The 17,144-nt window shown below is 42.1% G+C and overlaps 1 protein-coding gene across 2 annotated transcripts; it reads right to left on the reverse strand.

The window, feature by feature from the left end:
• Positions 1–248: 248 nt before the first annotated feature.
• Positions 249–16,834, reverse strand: si:dkey-70p6.1 (uncharacterized protein LOC570575 homolog). Of its 2 annotated transcripts, XM_031290404.2 has the most exons (8): positions 16,436–16,834; positions 8,533–8,760; positions 7,469–7,526; positions 7,217–7,295; positions 5,279–5,742; positions 5,038–5,127; positions 2,590–2,727; positions 249–1,568 (listed from the first exon to the last, which is right to left on the reverse strand). In XM_031290404.2, the coding sequence occupies exons 2-8, from the start codon at positions 8,664–8,666 to the stop codon at positions 1,029–1,031; spliced, it is 1,503 nt and encodes a 500-aa protein (XP_031146264.1). In that variant the 5' UTR covers positions 8,667–8,760; positions 16,436–16,834; the 3' UTR covers positions 249–1,028. The 2 variants fall into 2 exon arrangements, with proteins under 2 accessions (XP_031146264.1, XP_031146265.1); XM_031290405.2 differs by lacking the exon at positions 5,038–5,127 and having other exon boundaries at positions 1,029–1,568; positions 16,436–16,833.
• Between the last annotated feature and the right edge of the window lie 310 nt (positions 16,835–17,144).

The raw sequence follows: 17,144 nt of genomic DNA on the forward strand, positions 1-17,144 counted from the left end.
GACTTGAGCAGTCCTCTTTAGTCTTGTTTCATCTGTACTGTGTGTGTGGCGAGAGAAAATAACCTCTCTGCTGCACAGAGTCCCACTGAACCAAAGACATCCTTAATCTAACTGGCTTTGTGCGCTACAGAATAATAAAGCAACACACCAAAAATAAAATGAACAACCAACGACGATAGAAAAAAAAAACATTCATATAGAGGTACCACACGACAGTGCTTGATTTTTTTTTGTTTAGTTTTTTTCACTTTTTTTAGCATGCAACTTGTAGCAGGCAAAGTGCAGAAACAGGATCAACAAAGTAAAACACTTCATTTACAGACGGCAGTGGAGACAGTGTTCAGTCCATGTAAGATGAAACAAAACATGACGGAGGGAAGTATCTGGTTGGTTTTTCAACATAATGATAGTCTAAATTAGTTGAAGCTTTTAGGAGGAATGCAAAATGTGTGCAATTTTTATTATAATACTCTCATAATTGTTTCTCTCGGTCCCTGAGCGTTCAAGAATTTTGATTAGTAATTCATTCCTTTATATCATTTTAATTCCGTCCTGAATCACATCTTGACCAACTACAGGGAAGGCCTGTTCATGATAAGTGCTACCAAAAGATTTCACACAACGCTGTGCCTTTTTCCCCTGATAAGAGTCCTGCTAGGACTATTTTTACCCGCTAGAATTGAGGAAGAATTTAGGCTTTTTACTTTATTGTGCTTCGCACATATGTATCAGTAAAATAGAAGTGCTACTGTTACCTGCAGACTGCTCTGCGATGGTCTTGTGCTCATTTATTATTCACTACCTTTGGATTCCTTATAAGGTTTTTAGATTGGACTTTGTGTTCAGCCCAGGTCATAACAGATCAACGTTATTGCCCGAGGCCTCGTGGGCCTGTGAGAGGCATGACGTTATGACTTGAATGTAAACAGTATGTGTGGGTGAGCATGACAGGGGCTCAGCCGTCACTCCTTGTGGTGTGAGCTCAGCTCCTTGTGTGGAAGGATAGGGGTCACAGTGCAGCCGCCGCCTCAGAGCCCTGTCACATACATCTCCATGCCGTCGTTGAAAGTGAAGATGGTGGTGGTGCTGGAGGTGGCGGAGCCCTGCTTCAGGTCGCCGATGCTTTCATACAGGTTCTCCCCCGGCAGCAGCAGGGCTTTGGCGGGCAGGTGCTGTAACTTGGGGGTCTGCTGTGTGGGCGGCGGGGGAGGGGGCTGCTGTTGCTGCAAGGGCTGCTGGGCTTTCTTCCTCCTCGGCCGCAGGGTGGCACACGTGTTGGGGGGCCTCTCTCGCTTCCAGGCGCCGCCACCTTCCATGTTCTCATAGGCCAGATCGCACTCCTCTGTCCCGATGGACTCGTAGCAGTGGTCTACCAGGGGCCCTCCCACTGCTTTGCCCTCTTGAAGGGCCCACGTCTGGGGTTTGACCACTACACTAAACCCCCCGTCCCGGTCTCGGTCCCGGTCTCCACGACCCAAGGTCCGGAAGCCAGGATTGGCTGGAGGAGACCCCGGCACGGCTCTCTTCTTCTTTCCTGGTTTACACACCTTGGAGTACATCTCAGCCACCTGCAGTCAAACAACACGTCACTGAGATTAGACTGTAAAAAAAAGGCTTGAAAGAAAATGGAAATGTGCTTATTAACTTTTTTGACAAGTTAAATCATGAGAAGATCAATGTATGTCTGTATGTTAAATATGAAGCTGAAGTCAGCAGCTAGTTAGCTTAGCTTAGCTTAGCTTAGCTTATCCTAGCCCGGCTGTCCAAAAGCAACTAAATATGCCTTCCATCACCTCTTAAACTCACTAATTAATATGTTATACATTGTGTGTTTCATCTGTACAAAAACTAGTACAGTACATACAGTAAGTATTAAATTGATAAACTGTGGTTTTACGGGGGTCAAGGGCTTATTGTCACTAACCTGAGGTTGCCAGGCAACCAGCTGTGACTCTAGGAAGTCACTGTGCCACTGTGCCAAGATATAGTCTGGCACATAATCCTCGTTAAAACTTTGGGTTTTGCTACAAATTAAACAAACGAGGTATAATGTGTGTTGGCAGATTAAGTTACCTTTGTATGAAGCCACGCTAGCTGTACCCCCTGTTTCAAGTCTTTATGCTAAGCGAAGCTAAGCTAATTCATATTTAATGGACAGACACGTTCTTCTAACTCTCTATTTCGAAGTGAATAAGCATATTTTGCAGTGGACTGAATGGCTCTTTGAGGATTCTCAAGATACCTTCAAGAAAGTACTTTTGTTAAACAACCTTCTGGGTTTTAAAAGATCGCCTTGCATTTATTTTTCACAAAAACAAATGCTTACATCAAATGCGTAATACTGTACATGAGAGGCACAAACTGATGCTGGATTAAATACATTTAATAGTGATAAATCACTTCAGTGAAGTCCTGGGTCCAGCAGATACAGAATATGGAAACTGTAAATCAATATGTAAAAGTGTTTTGTCTAATATTAAAGCTACCTATAATCGTAGATTTAAGGGGGACATGGGGAACAGGGAGCTTCAACACAGTAACTTCACAAATAAACCAGGTTGATGCAAAGACTGAAAAGTCCAGGCTCACCACAGTGGCAGCCGGTTGTATATTCTCCACTGTGTGAGCACTTGGTGGTCCCAGGGCTTTAGTTTGGTGCATGAGCATCTCCTCCTCCTCTGGAGGCTTCCAGATATACTGCTCTCCGTTGCCCATGAACATCACTTCCTGTCAACAGAACAACAAATCGGGGCAGAGCTCGTCACATGTTCATCTTCTGTGAGTATTTGTGAATATAAAAAAAATTGCATTTTAAAAGCAGAACGGACGATGTTCGTCAAAGACAAATTAACCTCGTTAAACACGCAGAACTGTTGTAGCAAAGAGAGGGCATTAGAAATGTATTAGATTTATTTCATACAGTAATGACTAGATTTTCCCTGCAGGTAAAGGTTGTAACGCGAGGAGCTTATATTCTGGATGACTCAATTTCAACATGTTGCGTCATCCACAAGAACATCAGTGGTGAACAGCCCTGCGAGCAGACAGCGTACACATGTAAGCCTGTGACCTGTGTGTGTTACTGAACTCAGGTCACAGCAGATAGCACAACCTCACTGACCTCACGCAGAGCAGCAAATGGTCTCCCACTGTCACCTGGAGGGTAGCACAAAGCCTTTATGCCCACAGTAAAGGCAGACAGCCTGCCTACACTCCTGCTGCTGCCAACATATGGAAGAGGTGACACCGTTGAGAGCACAAATATCCCACTATCACCAAGAACTACGACAAATTAACACATCTCATTGCCCGGACTTCAAGGTAATGTCTACAGAAGCGCTAACATATCTCAACACCATGCATGGTGAAGCCGAGTGCAGAGAAAACTGCAGCGTTGGCACGATTACAACCGTGGAGATCCTCTGCAGCATCAACAGGAAATCTGACAGAAATACTCTCCGCTGTACCTGGACGACACGCTGCATATTAATGTGTCATGCCGATGCGGACAAAGAGCTACACACATAACATTCATCTTAAATGACGTCTGTTACACATGTCAATACAGACGGCAACAAACACCTGCGCTTAACAATCAAAACGAAGATCTCTGAGAGACTTTTCACACCAAACTGAGACACGAAGACTGTTTAAACAAGACTAACTAAGACCAGCTCTAGTCCTGCATGATAAAACGCAGCCCCCTTGAGGCCAGTATGACAACGCAGCAGAAAACAAAAGTTGGCAAGGCGCTGCAGTGGCCAATCAAACGTACAAGTGTACATTCCTGGTAGATTACTGTGTAATTCCAAAGCTATATTTTTACAGCTTACCAAGCAACCATCATGACCACAGGTAAAAAAGAAAAATTGGGATATTGTGATAACTTTCCAGAGTTCTAAACTTATAAAGCGCTGCGCAGTGTTTTAAGCCTTCAAATTTATGGATCTGTTCCAGCGCAGCCTTGTGTTTTGTTAACACAGGGATGTTTTCAGTCTGAGCGCCTGCTAAGAGTCTGCAGCCACGCCAGCAGTTCTGTGAGACACCAGCCTACTCGGGCACAGTTGTGCTTTGAGCTAGATGCTAACATCAGCATGCTCAGAGTAGCAATGTTCACCATGTTCACCATCTCAGTTTAGCATTTTAACATTTTGCTAACCCCAAAGTACAGCTGAGGTCATTATTTTAGCAGGAACTTGGTCATAAACCATAAAAGTATTGGGCAAATTTTAGTTCTCACAACTCATCCTAAGGGCAGTATGAATGTTTTTACCAAATTGAATGACAACGATCCCATGGTTGCTAAGACATTTCACTTAAACCACAAATGTCAACCTCATGCTGGCGCTAGAGGAAAAGTCAGGGGATCACCAAAGTCAGTAAGATTCATCCTCCGGGGAACATGAATGTCTGTACTGAACTTAATGGCAATCCACCTGATAGTGCTTGACTGACTGAATAACAGACCAACAGTTCCATCCATAGAGCCACACCAATAATGTGGATAATAGACACTTTTAGGGCCTTCCAGTAAAGTCAGTGCACAAGGCTGATCTCAACTGCCACTCCATTCAGACCTCTGGAGAGCAACCTAACTTAGCTGTGAACTTCATCTCCCCCTCAGGTTTTCACTTCCTCACTTCCTTCAGCCCATAAAACTGAATCCTTTACAACATTACCAGATGATGCTGTCTAGGCTGAACACAAAGATGTGTTGTTATTGCCTTTGTTTTGAGTGGCATCAAATACAAGGCCACTGACATTATGTGAGAAAAGTTCACCTATTTATATGACTAGTTCTTTTATTACATGTTTTCTGCCCTTTATTTAATCCCTTCCCATGAAAATAATCCAATTTAAAGACTTAATCTAATCCTTACAACCAATAAAAAATAATCTCTCACCTGAAATAATCTGCTCTAAAGGTTAAAAAGTTACTTACATGAATCCTAAATAACACAATGTTAAAACCAGTTCACACCAGTAAAAGTTTTTTTTTTTTTTTACTTCAACAATCTTAACATAAAGTCCACTTACTAGCTTTTCCACTTTCAACTGCATCTCATGGTCTTCATCAGCGTATGGAGTTTGCCCAGTTGTCATGGAGATGAGATGCAGCTGAAAGTGCTAGAGAAAAGCTATTAGTAAGTGCACCACGTCCTCGTGTGAAGATATTTTTCACTACTGTACTATATTGAATGAATGACATGTAAAGCTCAATAACTGTTTTGTAAACAATTTAAATGAATCAGATGAAAACAACAGTTTCTCTACCAACCTTTGGGAACGCCGGGACGTTGAAGGCATCCACGTTTCTACGGGGCAACTTTGTGCTATGGGGGTGTGGTGGAGGAGGGGCGGGATGTGACGGCGGGGCGTGTCGTGGAGGCGGCACCGGCGGCTCCACCATATCCGTCCCGCTGTCCCTCTTTTGGGGTGCCTTGTCAGCCTTCCTCAGCTTCCTGACGCAGGCGTACTCGGCCGTCTCCGGAGGGTGAGGGGGAGCCATGACCTGGGCCTCGGGTTCGGGTAGCCCTCCTTCCACATCACCGTCTGGGTCTGGGGGCGCCGGGGTGTTGGCGGGGACTGCCGGAGGGGCCGGGGTGTCCGTCTGCCCGGCCCTGCCTACCATGGCGTACAGGGCATCGTCAGTACGTGTGGTGGAAGAGCTTCGGCCCACTTCAGAGTAAGTGTGCTCTCCGTCCTCTCCAGTCCCGGAGGGGATCTGGGGAAGCTGCCTGCCTTGAGAACGAAGGTCAGAGTTAGACCTGCTGGGCAGCAGCAGAAGGTCCATACCTTTCTTTTTAGATGCCTCTGAACGGCACAAACAGGCCGATGCCCACCATAAAACAGAACTCACATACGTTTGCTCTTCTTGTACTGAACAAACATTTGTGAACATGATTAAATCTCTCGCTGGTAGAGAGAGAAAATCTGGAGCTGACAGTAAACTGGGAACTGACGTAGATGTTTTGAGAAAACGCGTCCAAATTGACTTCATTCCACTGTAGTGGAAACAGGACATATGCTTATATTTCTTCAAACCCTCTCAGGCTACTGTCACAGTGCCCACAAACACAGTTCCCTGTTGACTGTCAGTGATGGAGCTCCAGGACTTGTCTTGGCTCTCTGATTTCTGTCTTTGAGAGAGAAAGAGATGTATGTCCATAAATCAAGCTTGATCAGTCCAGTGGAATAAGGCTGAATTGTAAAGGTAATGTGAATTCTGTTTTAGGGTAAATTGCATTTATGGTTTTACATGAATTTAAGGCCGAATCAGACACGGAGCACGTGGAGGAAAGTGTGCGGTGACATCACGTGAATGTTAAGCATTGACCTAAATGTTTATTTACATTATCTGTTGTTTTTTGGACTCCAAGCCATTTATTATGAGGACGAGCCAAATCAGAACATGCTAGGATTACTTGTCATTTATCTGCTGCTTAATTTTCCGATTGATTTTCCATTTTCGCCAATTCACAGACTATTGTGATTCTGTTGGGTGAAAACCTTGTATCTCCACTGTTTATGATTTTCATGCTTTAAAATAAGCGGGAAGATGATTGCTTGCAGTGGAAAATAAGTACTTTTACTCAACAATACTTACAATTTTGACAAACTTGTACTTTGCTTGAGTATTTTCTATTTTATGCCACTTGATACTTCTACTCCACTACATTTCAGAGGGAAATATTGTACTTTTAACTCTAGAGTTATTTGACAATTTGATGCAGTAATTTATACCACTATTCTACCCAGTAGTATGCAAAGTATCTAAAATATGCTCCACATTGGGCTTACATGTTAAAAACTGAATTATAATACAGATTCAAATATTTTATAACACTTTGAAAGGAGCCATTCTGCATAATAGGTACTTTTACTTTTGATACTTTAAGTACATTTTGCTGATAATGCTTCTGTTCTTTTACTTAAGTAACATTCTGAATGCAGGACTTGTAAGAGTATTTTGACTGTGGTATACTACTTTTTGTTGTAAAGGATCTGAGTACTTCTTCCACAGCTGCATGCTCATGTGGTTGAGAAAAAACTTTCAAATTCAATTCTTCAAGAATTCCCTTTTCCCCTTTCGCTTTGTCATGTAGCTAGAAACATGACCAGACTGTTTAAGTTCTTTAAGGAGACATTTTTCACCAGACAACAGCGAGGTACAGTACAGCACAGGTCAGGATTTGTATGTGAAAGATGCACTTACTTTTGCCATTGCAGTTCATCTTGTTCATCTCAGTGTCTGATTTACTGATGGAACGCAGCTTCGACTGCCTGAGTATACCCTGACAACACACACACACACACACACACACACACACACAAGGCCAGTTAAACAACTCATTAAGACTGTAGGGGTGTCCTCTGAATGATATTGTGCCCTGGTGAATTAAGTTGCTTCAGCAACCTCTGCTGCAACAAAAAAAAAAAATGGAGGAGCGTGTTGCCTGATACCTACCATGTCCATGAGACGGTGTTTTCCACCCTCGCTGGGAACATTGTGTGTCTTCCCCTTCCTGTGGTAAACACAACCGCTCTGTCACACAGGTTGACACTTAGTACAGTGATGGACTGTGTGTGTGTGTGTGTGTGTGTGTGTGTGTGAGAGAGAGAGCGAGAGAGAGTTTGAGTCACTGTCCATGTGTGTCTGAGTCATCTTATGACTGTGTGTGTGTGTGTGTGTGTGTGATTGAGTATATTTGCTTGTAAGTGCCAGTGGTGGTAGATTTACTCAAGAACTGCACTGAAGTACAAATTTGAGGTACTTTACTAGTATTTCCATTTTAAGATACTTTATACTTCTACTCCAAGAGGCAAATATTGCACCTTTTACTTCACTACATTTAGTTACTTTGCAGATCCAAATTATTAATACAAAATGTAAATAAACTAATAAATAATGAGATATATTTTTGTAGATTAAGATGCCCAGCAGTATATAAAGTAGTAAAGATTAGCTCCACATTTACCAGCTGCAACATTAGTGATGCTTACACATAAATGCATCAATAATTGTAATCCAGTGATGTAATATATCTGAAATGGGCCATTCTGCAAAATGCATACTTTTACTTTTAAGTATATTTTGATGCTGATACTTTTGTACTTTTACTTGATTAAGATTTTTAATGCAGGACTTTTACTTGTAACAGTATTTGTACACTGTAGTGTTGCTACTTTTCTTAAGTAAAAGATCTGAATACTTCCTCCACCACTGGTCACAGGGGACATTTTACTGCAATACCTTTACTTTAGATACTGTAAGTACATTCAGCTGATAATACTTCTGTAATTTTGCTTAAGTATTTTGAATGCATGCTTGTAATGGAATATTTTTACATTGTGGTATTGCTACTGCTACTTTTACTTAAGTAAAGGATCTGAGTACTTCTTCCACCACTGGTGCGTGCATGTGTAATTGAGCGAGTGTGTGTGTGTGTGTGTGTGTGTGTGTGTGTGTGTGTGTGTGTGTGCGCGTGCGTGCGTGCGTGCGTGCGTGCATGTGTGCGCATAGTGCCTCACCTCTGGCAGCCCACGCAGAGCACCACGATGAGGATGGTGACAACAAAGGCTGAGGCAGCAGCGATAGCACCCAGCAGCAGGACCTTGCCGTAGGGAGGAGCCGTGAAGTTCAGCCCGTCCTGCATGGAGGCCATGTGGGAGCGCTGACGCTCACTTGCTCTCACACACACTCACACTCACACCCTTACAACTCATCCACGCAGGGAAGTACCACGTTCTCACTGGGATCTGCAGCGAGAAGGCACAGAGTGGTGCTTAATTACAAAATGATCTAACCTTTACAAAACATAAAGACATAAACATACTTCTTTAGTAGGTCAACAAAGCAGCGGAACCAGAAGTAAAATATCCACAGTGAAGGGAAGCAGCAGTTTGAGAAGATTCGAAAAATCAGTGTGCTGCCAATTAAGATCTGGATCCGAGGATATCATCAAACATGTTTCTTTGTCATGGCTGTTGATGTGTTTTCATCTTTGTACTATATGTGTAATTGTTATCTAACTCTGTGTGTATTTTGCTTTTCTTTTTGTTTTGAGCGTAGCTGCCCGGGAACGCAAAATGAATTTCATTGTAAACCGACTAAAAAGTTGTATCGTATCGTAAGAGGGAAAGTAAGAATTCTCATCCAGCGCTGAAGCAGTGAAGTGAACAGACATTACGCCTCCGGCATGTGCTTCTGCTTTACCTTGTTGGGAGGGATTACTGAGATCTGTGTCACACTTACATAGACATCAACAGCATACCTGCTCACCAACAAAGATTTGCAAGTATCTGGGTCTGCAATGCTTAAATGTGAGCTATAAAGTAATCCAACAATTCTACATTTAACACTTTGCTTTATAACTGAAAAAATATATCTATATATATCTGAACGCTGAGAGTCTCTGTTTGCAGGTAGCTGCTGCAATGCATATGTGTAAATACACACTTCCCATGGTTTGAACCATTCAAACAAGAGCAAACATACATATTGAGAAGGTACTATGAGTCACAGCCAAGGCTGAACATGCCAGCAGGCAGAGTAAACTGAAGGAGACGAGTGAAAGCAGAGCGAGCAGACAGAAACATCTTTTTTTGCTTCTCCTCTACCCCTCGCTTCTTGCCAGATAATTTCATATTTGGCAGTGAAATATGTTTCAAATAAACACCAAAAAGACCAAACAACAAGCCTGTATTTAGTCTCTGTCAAATCATCGCATCTGTCTACTGTGACAGTGTGTGTTCATGTGTGTTTATTTGTCACTTGTCCATCAGCAACAACAAGACTGAGCAGCAGACTGAGGGAAACATACCGCCTGGTTTTATCCAAAGTCTTGTTGTTGGGATGATGATACTAAACTGTCTGTATACGTCTGTCCAAATGTCTTTCATGTATTTATTCATCTTATAACGACATATTATCTTCCAAAAAAAACCCTTCATGATGAATCTTGTAATTTTAGACAAACTCATCCTCAATCCTCCTCGCTAATGATCAAATCTGAAAGCTTGTTTTAGTATTAGATTCCACATAGATCCTTTCCTTTCAGGCAGAATTTAATCTTCACAGTCCAAATTACTCTAATAATTTGTCTCTGGTGAAGCATGTGTATCTTCTCTGAAGGTTAACCAAAAGCCTTGGACACCTCAAGACTGTTGCTGTCTTTTTGCAACTCAGATAGTTTAGCTTTAGCGCTGCAGCAGAGATCTGTGAAGTTAGTGAGGCCTAATAAGGATTCAAGCAACCCAAGCATGAATTTCTGGTACGCTCTTCTCCACTATAATCATCGGTTCATAACCTTGTTATTTGGGTAAACTTAATTTGGGGTTCATTATGCTTTATCCCAGATAGATCTCATCCACTAAAATCGCACAAAGATGTATGACTCAGCCAGATTGTTGCACACATTTATGTTTTATCCATATATTACTTAAGTGCAGCCAGGTCTGCTGATTTAGGCCATACCCACGCCAGTTATGCAAATCCTACTTTTTGTCATCTAGTCCATTTTCTGTCACCCAATGTTTTGTGTACCATCTTCCACAGAAGTAAAAGCCGTCAGTCTGTCTCGCCAATGTATTCGCCACATCTCGCCAAGACTGGCTGCATATTATCTATGGCCAACAGATTTGACTGCTCAATCTGGCACACATACCAAAAATGTAGCACTATTTTCCACTGTCTTTAATTTTCTAAAATTCTCTTACACCATGTCCATCAAATGTGGCATATCATCTCTGGACTCCCTTAAGAAAAAAACGAAAATCACACCAAGCATTAGGAAGGGTTGCTATACATTTTTACTGTTTTGACCATCTAGACTGTATGACAACACCAAGCATCTACAGCCGTGTGTGGTGGTTTGACCTAATTAAGTCAGTCTTAACGCAAAGTCCTCCGTTGGAGTTCATTATATTTTAGTTATATGTCCAACACAGGTCAATAAAATGACATTGAAAGTATACTAATCAGTGAGATTGTTGCACACTTTAATGTTTTATCCACATATTCCTTGAGTCCGGGTCTGCTAATTTAGGCCACAGTCATTCCCACCTGGCTGTAGGGGTGTGTCTGTGTTTGACTGACAGCAGCTTCCATTTGCAGGACCACACACCAGCATCGAACTAGGCAGAGGGGACATTTGCAGGTATGTTTAGGCTACATGTTGTTTAATGTGCTGCAGCTGTACAGCTAAGTAGCTATGTAGCCTTCAAACTGACATTAACAGTGTACTTTTCCACAGTGAATGTTTGTGTGGTTGCTTGTTCAACAAGCTAAGGTGCAGGATAAGATGTGTGTTCATGTTTGTAAGTGATATAAAAACGAGAATGTAGCAGGAAAGCTAATGTGGGTTGTTGTTCAGAGTCTGTGGCTCATGTGTTGTGATCGCTGACGTTACTGCTTTATGCAAGATTTGATTGGGTGTATTGAATACTGTTGAATTAATGCAAAATTAGAGGGTGCCATCATGATACAAAAAAATATCAATTTTTCTCTTTTAGTTTCTGACACAGCACAATTGATTTACAGAGCAGATATGTATGCTGTAGCAGACAAAACTAATTCAATTTAATTTCAGTTAGACTTTAACACACTCAGTAGAGGGTGTGGTCTGTATATCAGTGGTCAGCACAGTAATCTGCACTGCCTCTATTTTAATGTTAAAGGTTAATCTATGTGGATTTTCCCCTTGATCTTTTATTTTCTTCTTTGTGAATGTTTCTTCTTTTCTACGAAAGTATTCAGAGCATATTCTTTGACGGACTTTCCTACTGTATCTGCAGAGACAGGACAAACGTGTATCAGGCTCTGCAGAAGTTGTGCAGATTTGGGAGTAATTTTCATTTCTTTGAGGAGATCCAGCCACTAACCAAACTGTTCTCAGCATGAAATCCAATTTGGACCAAATTTCATACACAGATGTCTTGGTGGTTCTTTGCACAATGCTTGTAGTTTTCTTTGTAAGTTCAGGGCAACCTGACCAGAAACAACTGCTTGGTTTCCTGGTTCAAATTAACCCAACGTTAGTTACTATAAACACGATCTAAGTCATATTTTACAACACTAAATATCCAACATAATTACATACTTCTTTGAGCATGTATAAAGAGCAGCAAACATGTTTTGCCAGCATGTCTGTCAAAACTATTTTAGGTATTTTAACAGCAGCCAGCAAACATGTCAAAGATTTCACAGACCTGCTTTAAATGCCACCAATTCATCTTCAACAGAACACTTCCTGAGTGGGTCTGAAATATTATGCTGGATTTAAAGAACCTGTGAGACAATGCTCGTTTAATTCGCAGTTGTGTCAGTGTAATTATATCTGTGCTGATTTGACAACAGAGCCGAGGAGTGGAGATGGAGAGGGTAATGAGAGAGAAGAAAGGGGGAAAGGTGTAGGTGTGGAGAAAAGAAAGGAGAGAGAGGAGGGGAGGAAGACATGCGTGGGAGTCCTGTGGCAGGTGTTTGAAGACGCTGAAAGCAGATGATGAGAAGAGGCTGTCACATTTCCCAACAAGGTTTCCCGGCCTTCCTTCCCCTTCCCAGTCTCATTGAGTGTGTCCTCACCTCCCTACCCATTCTTCTCTCCCCCTGCCTCCACCTGCGGTGTTCAGCCAGAGTGACGCCTCAGCACTGCAGTGTAATCTCTGGCCCTAGAGCTGCCTCACACGAGCCAACCAATTGGACGTAGCGCTTAGAGCAAGAGCAAGAAATGGCCCTTCCCTGGCTGATTTTTCTGCTAAACAAAGCCCCTCTCCGTAAGCCACAGAGAGCCCCCCCCCCCCCCCCATCTGCCTGTGGCGCTCAGTGTGCTTGTTACAAACTACCAGCAAATACCTGCAGGTGTAGATTTGCCAGGTGTTGCCATGGCCGTGTATCACAGACCAGAAGGCTACTTACACTGAGAGGGGGGCTGTATGTGGCGAGGAAACTGGAGCATCAGCGATCATTAAAATCTGGTTTCTTTACTGAATCACATGTATTGCATGTAGGGATGCAACGATGCAGATATCTGGCAGAAACTGACTCAAATAGCTGGTTTATCGGTGACAACACGGCCAATATATTCAATTCAGTGTTGACCAATTTTTTGCTGCATCTAAAACGTTTACACTTGAATTGTAACTCGTGTTAATTTTGAAGATTCTTTAGTTGCTGGTTCACAATTTATTATTTGAATAATAAATAACAATTCCGTAAATTTATATCTATGTATTTGTTTGTTAGCAATGTTTAAGTCAAGTCTGATGTTGCCTTACACATAGGAAAACGATCCCAGTCACTTCCACAAAGTGAGCCATACAGCTTATTAATTAAACACTGGGTATTGGATCGGGACTCGGTATTGGTATCGTATTGGGACTAATAAGTCAGATCGGTGCATTGCGTTGCTATGATCATAAACCAAGTAAAGTAAAATACAAACAAATAAAAGTTCACATTTTAGCAAATAAAGCCTGTAAATGTTTGAAAGCTCTGAAAGCTAGTAAGTGGACTTTTGAGCTTATATTATGTTGCTGCATATAAAATATACAGATTTCTATTTCTTCCTTGTATATGTTTTTCTCTTCTACTGCCAGTGGACACACAGGAGACTAGCGATTATTTTCGTTATTGATTAATCTGCCAATTCTTTTTTGGATTAATCATTTGGTTCATGAAACACTGGAAACCAACATACAATTGGCTGTTTTGTTTGAGCAACAGTGTAAAACATTAAAAATATTGTATTTTCTATCACATAAAAGACAAGCAGCAAACACTCACACAAACAATTTTTACTTTAAAAATCGAGTAATCGATTATCGAATAGGTGCCGTCCGATTGTTTTTCTGTCGATCAACTAATCAACTAATCAACTAATCATTGCAGCTGTACAGACATAATGTTGGATACAGGTGAATGAATGAATGAATGGATGAAAGTTTGGGTCACAACAGTTGCAATGTGGACGACTGTAGTGCTGATTAGCCGACGATTAGCTGATCAACAAAAAAAATTATTTTGATGATGACTCGTTTAAGTCATTTTTCAAGCTAAATTGCTCAAATCTGATAGGGCTTATTGATTAATCTGTTGAGTATTTATTTATATTTCATAATTGATCGATGAATTACAAGTAACAATCACAAACAGCAAATGTATTCAGTTTATAATGATAGAAAACAGAGACAAGCAGAACATCCTCACATTGGAGAAGCTGGAAAACCAGAGAATGGATGACTTAAACGATTAATCGACTATCAAAATAGTTGCCAATTAATCTTCTTTCGATTGACTAATCAATACACGATTCTATCTGATGGTTCCAGCTTCTCAAATGTAAGAAATGTGCTGCATCTTTTGTTATATAGGCCTACGTCTTACATTATATAAAAAAAGATTCACTTCGGATTTCCAACTGTTCCTCAGACAAAATAAGACATTTGAGGACATTGCGTTGGGCTCTGTTTTACAAACTATCAATTTGAGCACTCTTAATCGATTATTGGAGAAAATAACCATTAGTTGCAGTCCTGGATTACTGATTGAATGAACATATCACCTGTTAACTTTGATCCAATCTCAACAGTGAAACATCTTTAATGGAAACACACTGGGTGAAACATTTGACCAATCAGATCAAATCAAATTTAAGAAAAAAAACAGCACATCATTTTGTCTTTTTCTCAAACTAAATAAATGCTACTGATACTCCAACTCTTAAAAACAATAACAAAAAAAATGTTTATGGTTTCTGCTTACGGCACAAAAGTCAAACATGGAAATCTGTTGTGTTATCCTCATAAAAAGCATTTTCTAAGGGACACATTTCGCCCTACAGTGTTGCAATAAATACCAGTAGGATTTTAATTTTCTAGGAACATGCACTGCGTTACATGTGTTCATTATTAATAATACTGGAGCTCCTCTCAACAAACCCAGCCAGCCAGCAGTGGCCTCTCTGCCGAATCTGCTCAGGTTTTGATAAACCACCTGGGAGTTCAAGTGGAGCAAAACCCTCACCCTCTGTGTGACACAAATAACAGCTGTGTGTGTGTGTGTGTGTGTGTGTGTGTGTGTGTGTGTGTGTGTGTGTGTGTGTGTGTGTGAGAGAGAGAGAGAGAGAGAGAGAGAGAGAGAGAGAGAGAGAGAGAGAGAGAGAGATGGGGGGAGAGAGGAGAGAGCTATTGTGTGAGAATGTGAATTAGGTCAAATGTTTGCTTGCAACAACGATTAACCAAGCCCCCGTGAGGAAGAAAGCTGAGGCTCTGTCTTTATCTATGCAACGCTGCCGCTGATACAAACACCGCCTGACATTATTCACAGAAAAATTCTACAGAATAACGTCTTGTGATGAGATGATTCACATCCTTTCCAGCAGCTTTGAAACAACAAGAGAGGTGCTGAAAGTTAAAAAGGGAAATCATCATCAAGCTTTTTACACTGTGGATCTATTTAGTGAAATCCTCCATGAAGGCTTGTTTGTAGCCTATATCTGTGGAGGTTGTATGTATGTATGTATGTATGTATGTGGCTCATGATGGCACCCACTCAGCAGGCATCAATCTCACGCTGGGTGACGGTTCGGCTGCTCGCCGCGCCTCTGGGCTCTGACACCTCCAACTGCAGTGATGCTGACAACAGGTTACAGACCTCAAAATGTTGCCGGCTCTCAGACACAAAACCATACAGGCTGTGAAGATGGGTAAAATAAAATGCCCGTGCAGGAGGAGGCTATACATGAAGAATTTCAGGCATGATGCAGTGTGCTTTTATCATTGTTTCATTAAGCCTGTAGCAACACAGGGTTTTCCCTTTCTCCTTCTTTTCTTCTCCTCTAATCATCAAAGCGTTTCCGATTCATTTCCAGATCAAAGTGAGGATGGTAAAGGATGTTGTGTCCCTGAGGTCAGCTGGCAACTTACACGACAAAGCCAGTTCCCCACACCCCCCTATTTTTAATAGTAAGGGAGGGGGGTGGCTGCAAATGTTAACGGAAGGTCTAACGTTAATTATCTTTATGCTTCAGAGTCAGCAGGGATACCACACAGAAAACAAAAATGATTGGAGGCTTCCTGCGCCTTCCTCTCATCAAATCACAATGAAGTTCTCTGATGAATCCGTTCATTTGGGGCTTTAAATCACAAAAAGGCAATGCAGTAACGCTGAGGTGGGTGCACACGTGTCTGTGTGTTAAATGTATGACCAGTGGAGATGAAGAAAAGGGCAGGGCAAACACAAAGAAAGAAAGACAAAAACAGGCAGCGGTGGGTTACATGTCCTGGATGAATAAAAGATGCTGTGTACCAACTGCGTGTGCAGCTTATCGAGCTGAATCTATAGGCACATATGCATGGACCCCCCCCCCTCCCCTCCTCCCTCCAGCCTGTCACATAGCCACGGGTACAGAGCATTGCGCTATATCCCTGTACTCACTCAGCTCAGAGATTTTGGGAGGCGCAGCATCAACCCTGGTCGCTTCATTTAGTTTCTGCTTCCCCTCGGACCAGGCGCTCCCCGCGAGCATAATCAATCAAGAAGAGAACTTGGCTTTCTTGGGCTTCAGAAAACAGGAATGCAGCATATTGCATGTGACATCCTTTAGCGCCCGCTGACCCGCTTGTGCGCCCCGTCCGCGCGCCTCTGCTCCCCAGCCAGAAGGGAGGCTGGGAAGTGTCTAACCTGCTTGTGTGCTGCTGCTGCTGCTGCTGCTGCTGCCGCTTTCTCCAGTGTTACCTCCAGGTTTTCTCCTCCACAATCCCTCAAGCCCCTTCCATCTGTACTCGCATCCCCTCGGCTCAGCTACTGTGCTTCCATGTGACACAAGCAGAGCTGGAGACCCCCCAATTTTGGATTTGTCTTTTGATTCTAGCGTCATCTCTCGGAAGGTTGAGGAAGTGCGGGGGTTTAGTGTCTAATAAATGGGGCCTTTTTTGGAGGATTTGTCAGTCCCTGAATAAGAAGAGACCATTTAGAATCTGCACAGTTTGGACACTCTGGGTCTAAATTACACTGCCAGTTTCTCTTTTTTTTTTGCACAAGGAATTTAAAATGTTCTGTTGAAATTCTTATTATTATGTGTTGTGAGTGCTTGTTTTATTTGGCTTAGGATCCCTTAAAACCTGCAAGAAGGTTAAATCAGAGA

Source organism: Sander lucioperca, chromosome 12, assembly GCF_008315115.2.
Source record: "Sander lucioperca isolate FBNREF2018 chromosome 12, SLUC_FBN_1.2, whole genome shotgun sequence".
Taxonomy (NCBI): Eukaryota; Metazoa; Chordata; class Actinopteri; order Perciformes; family Percidae; genus Sander; species Sander lucioperca.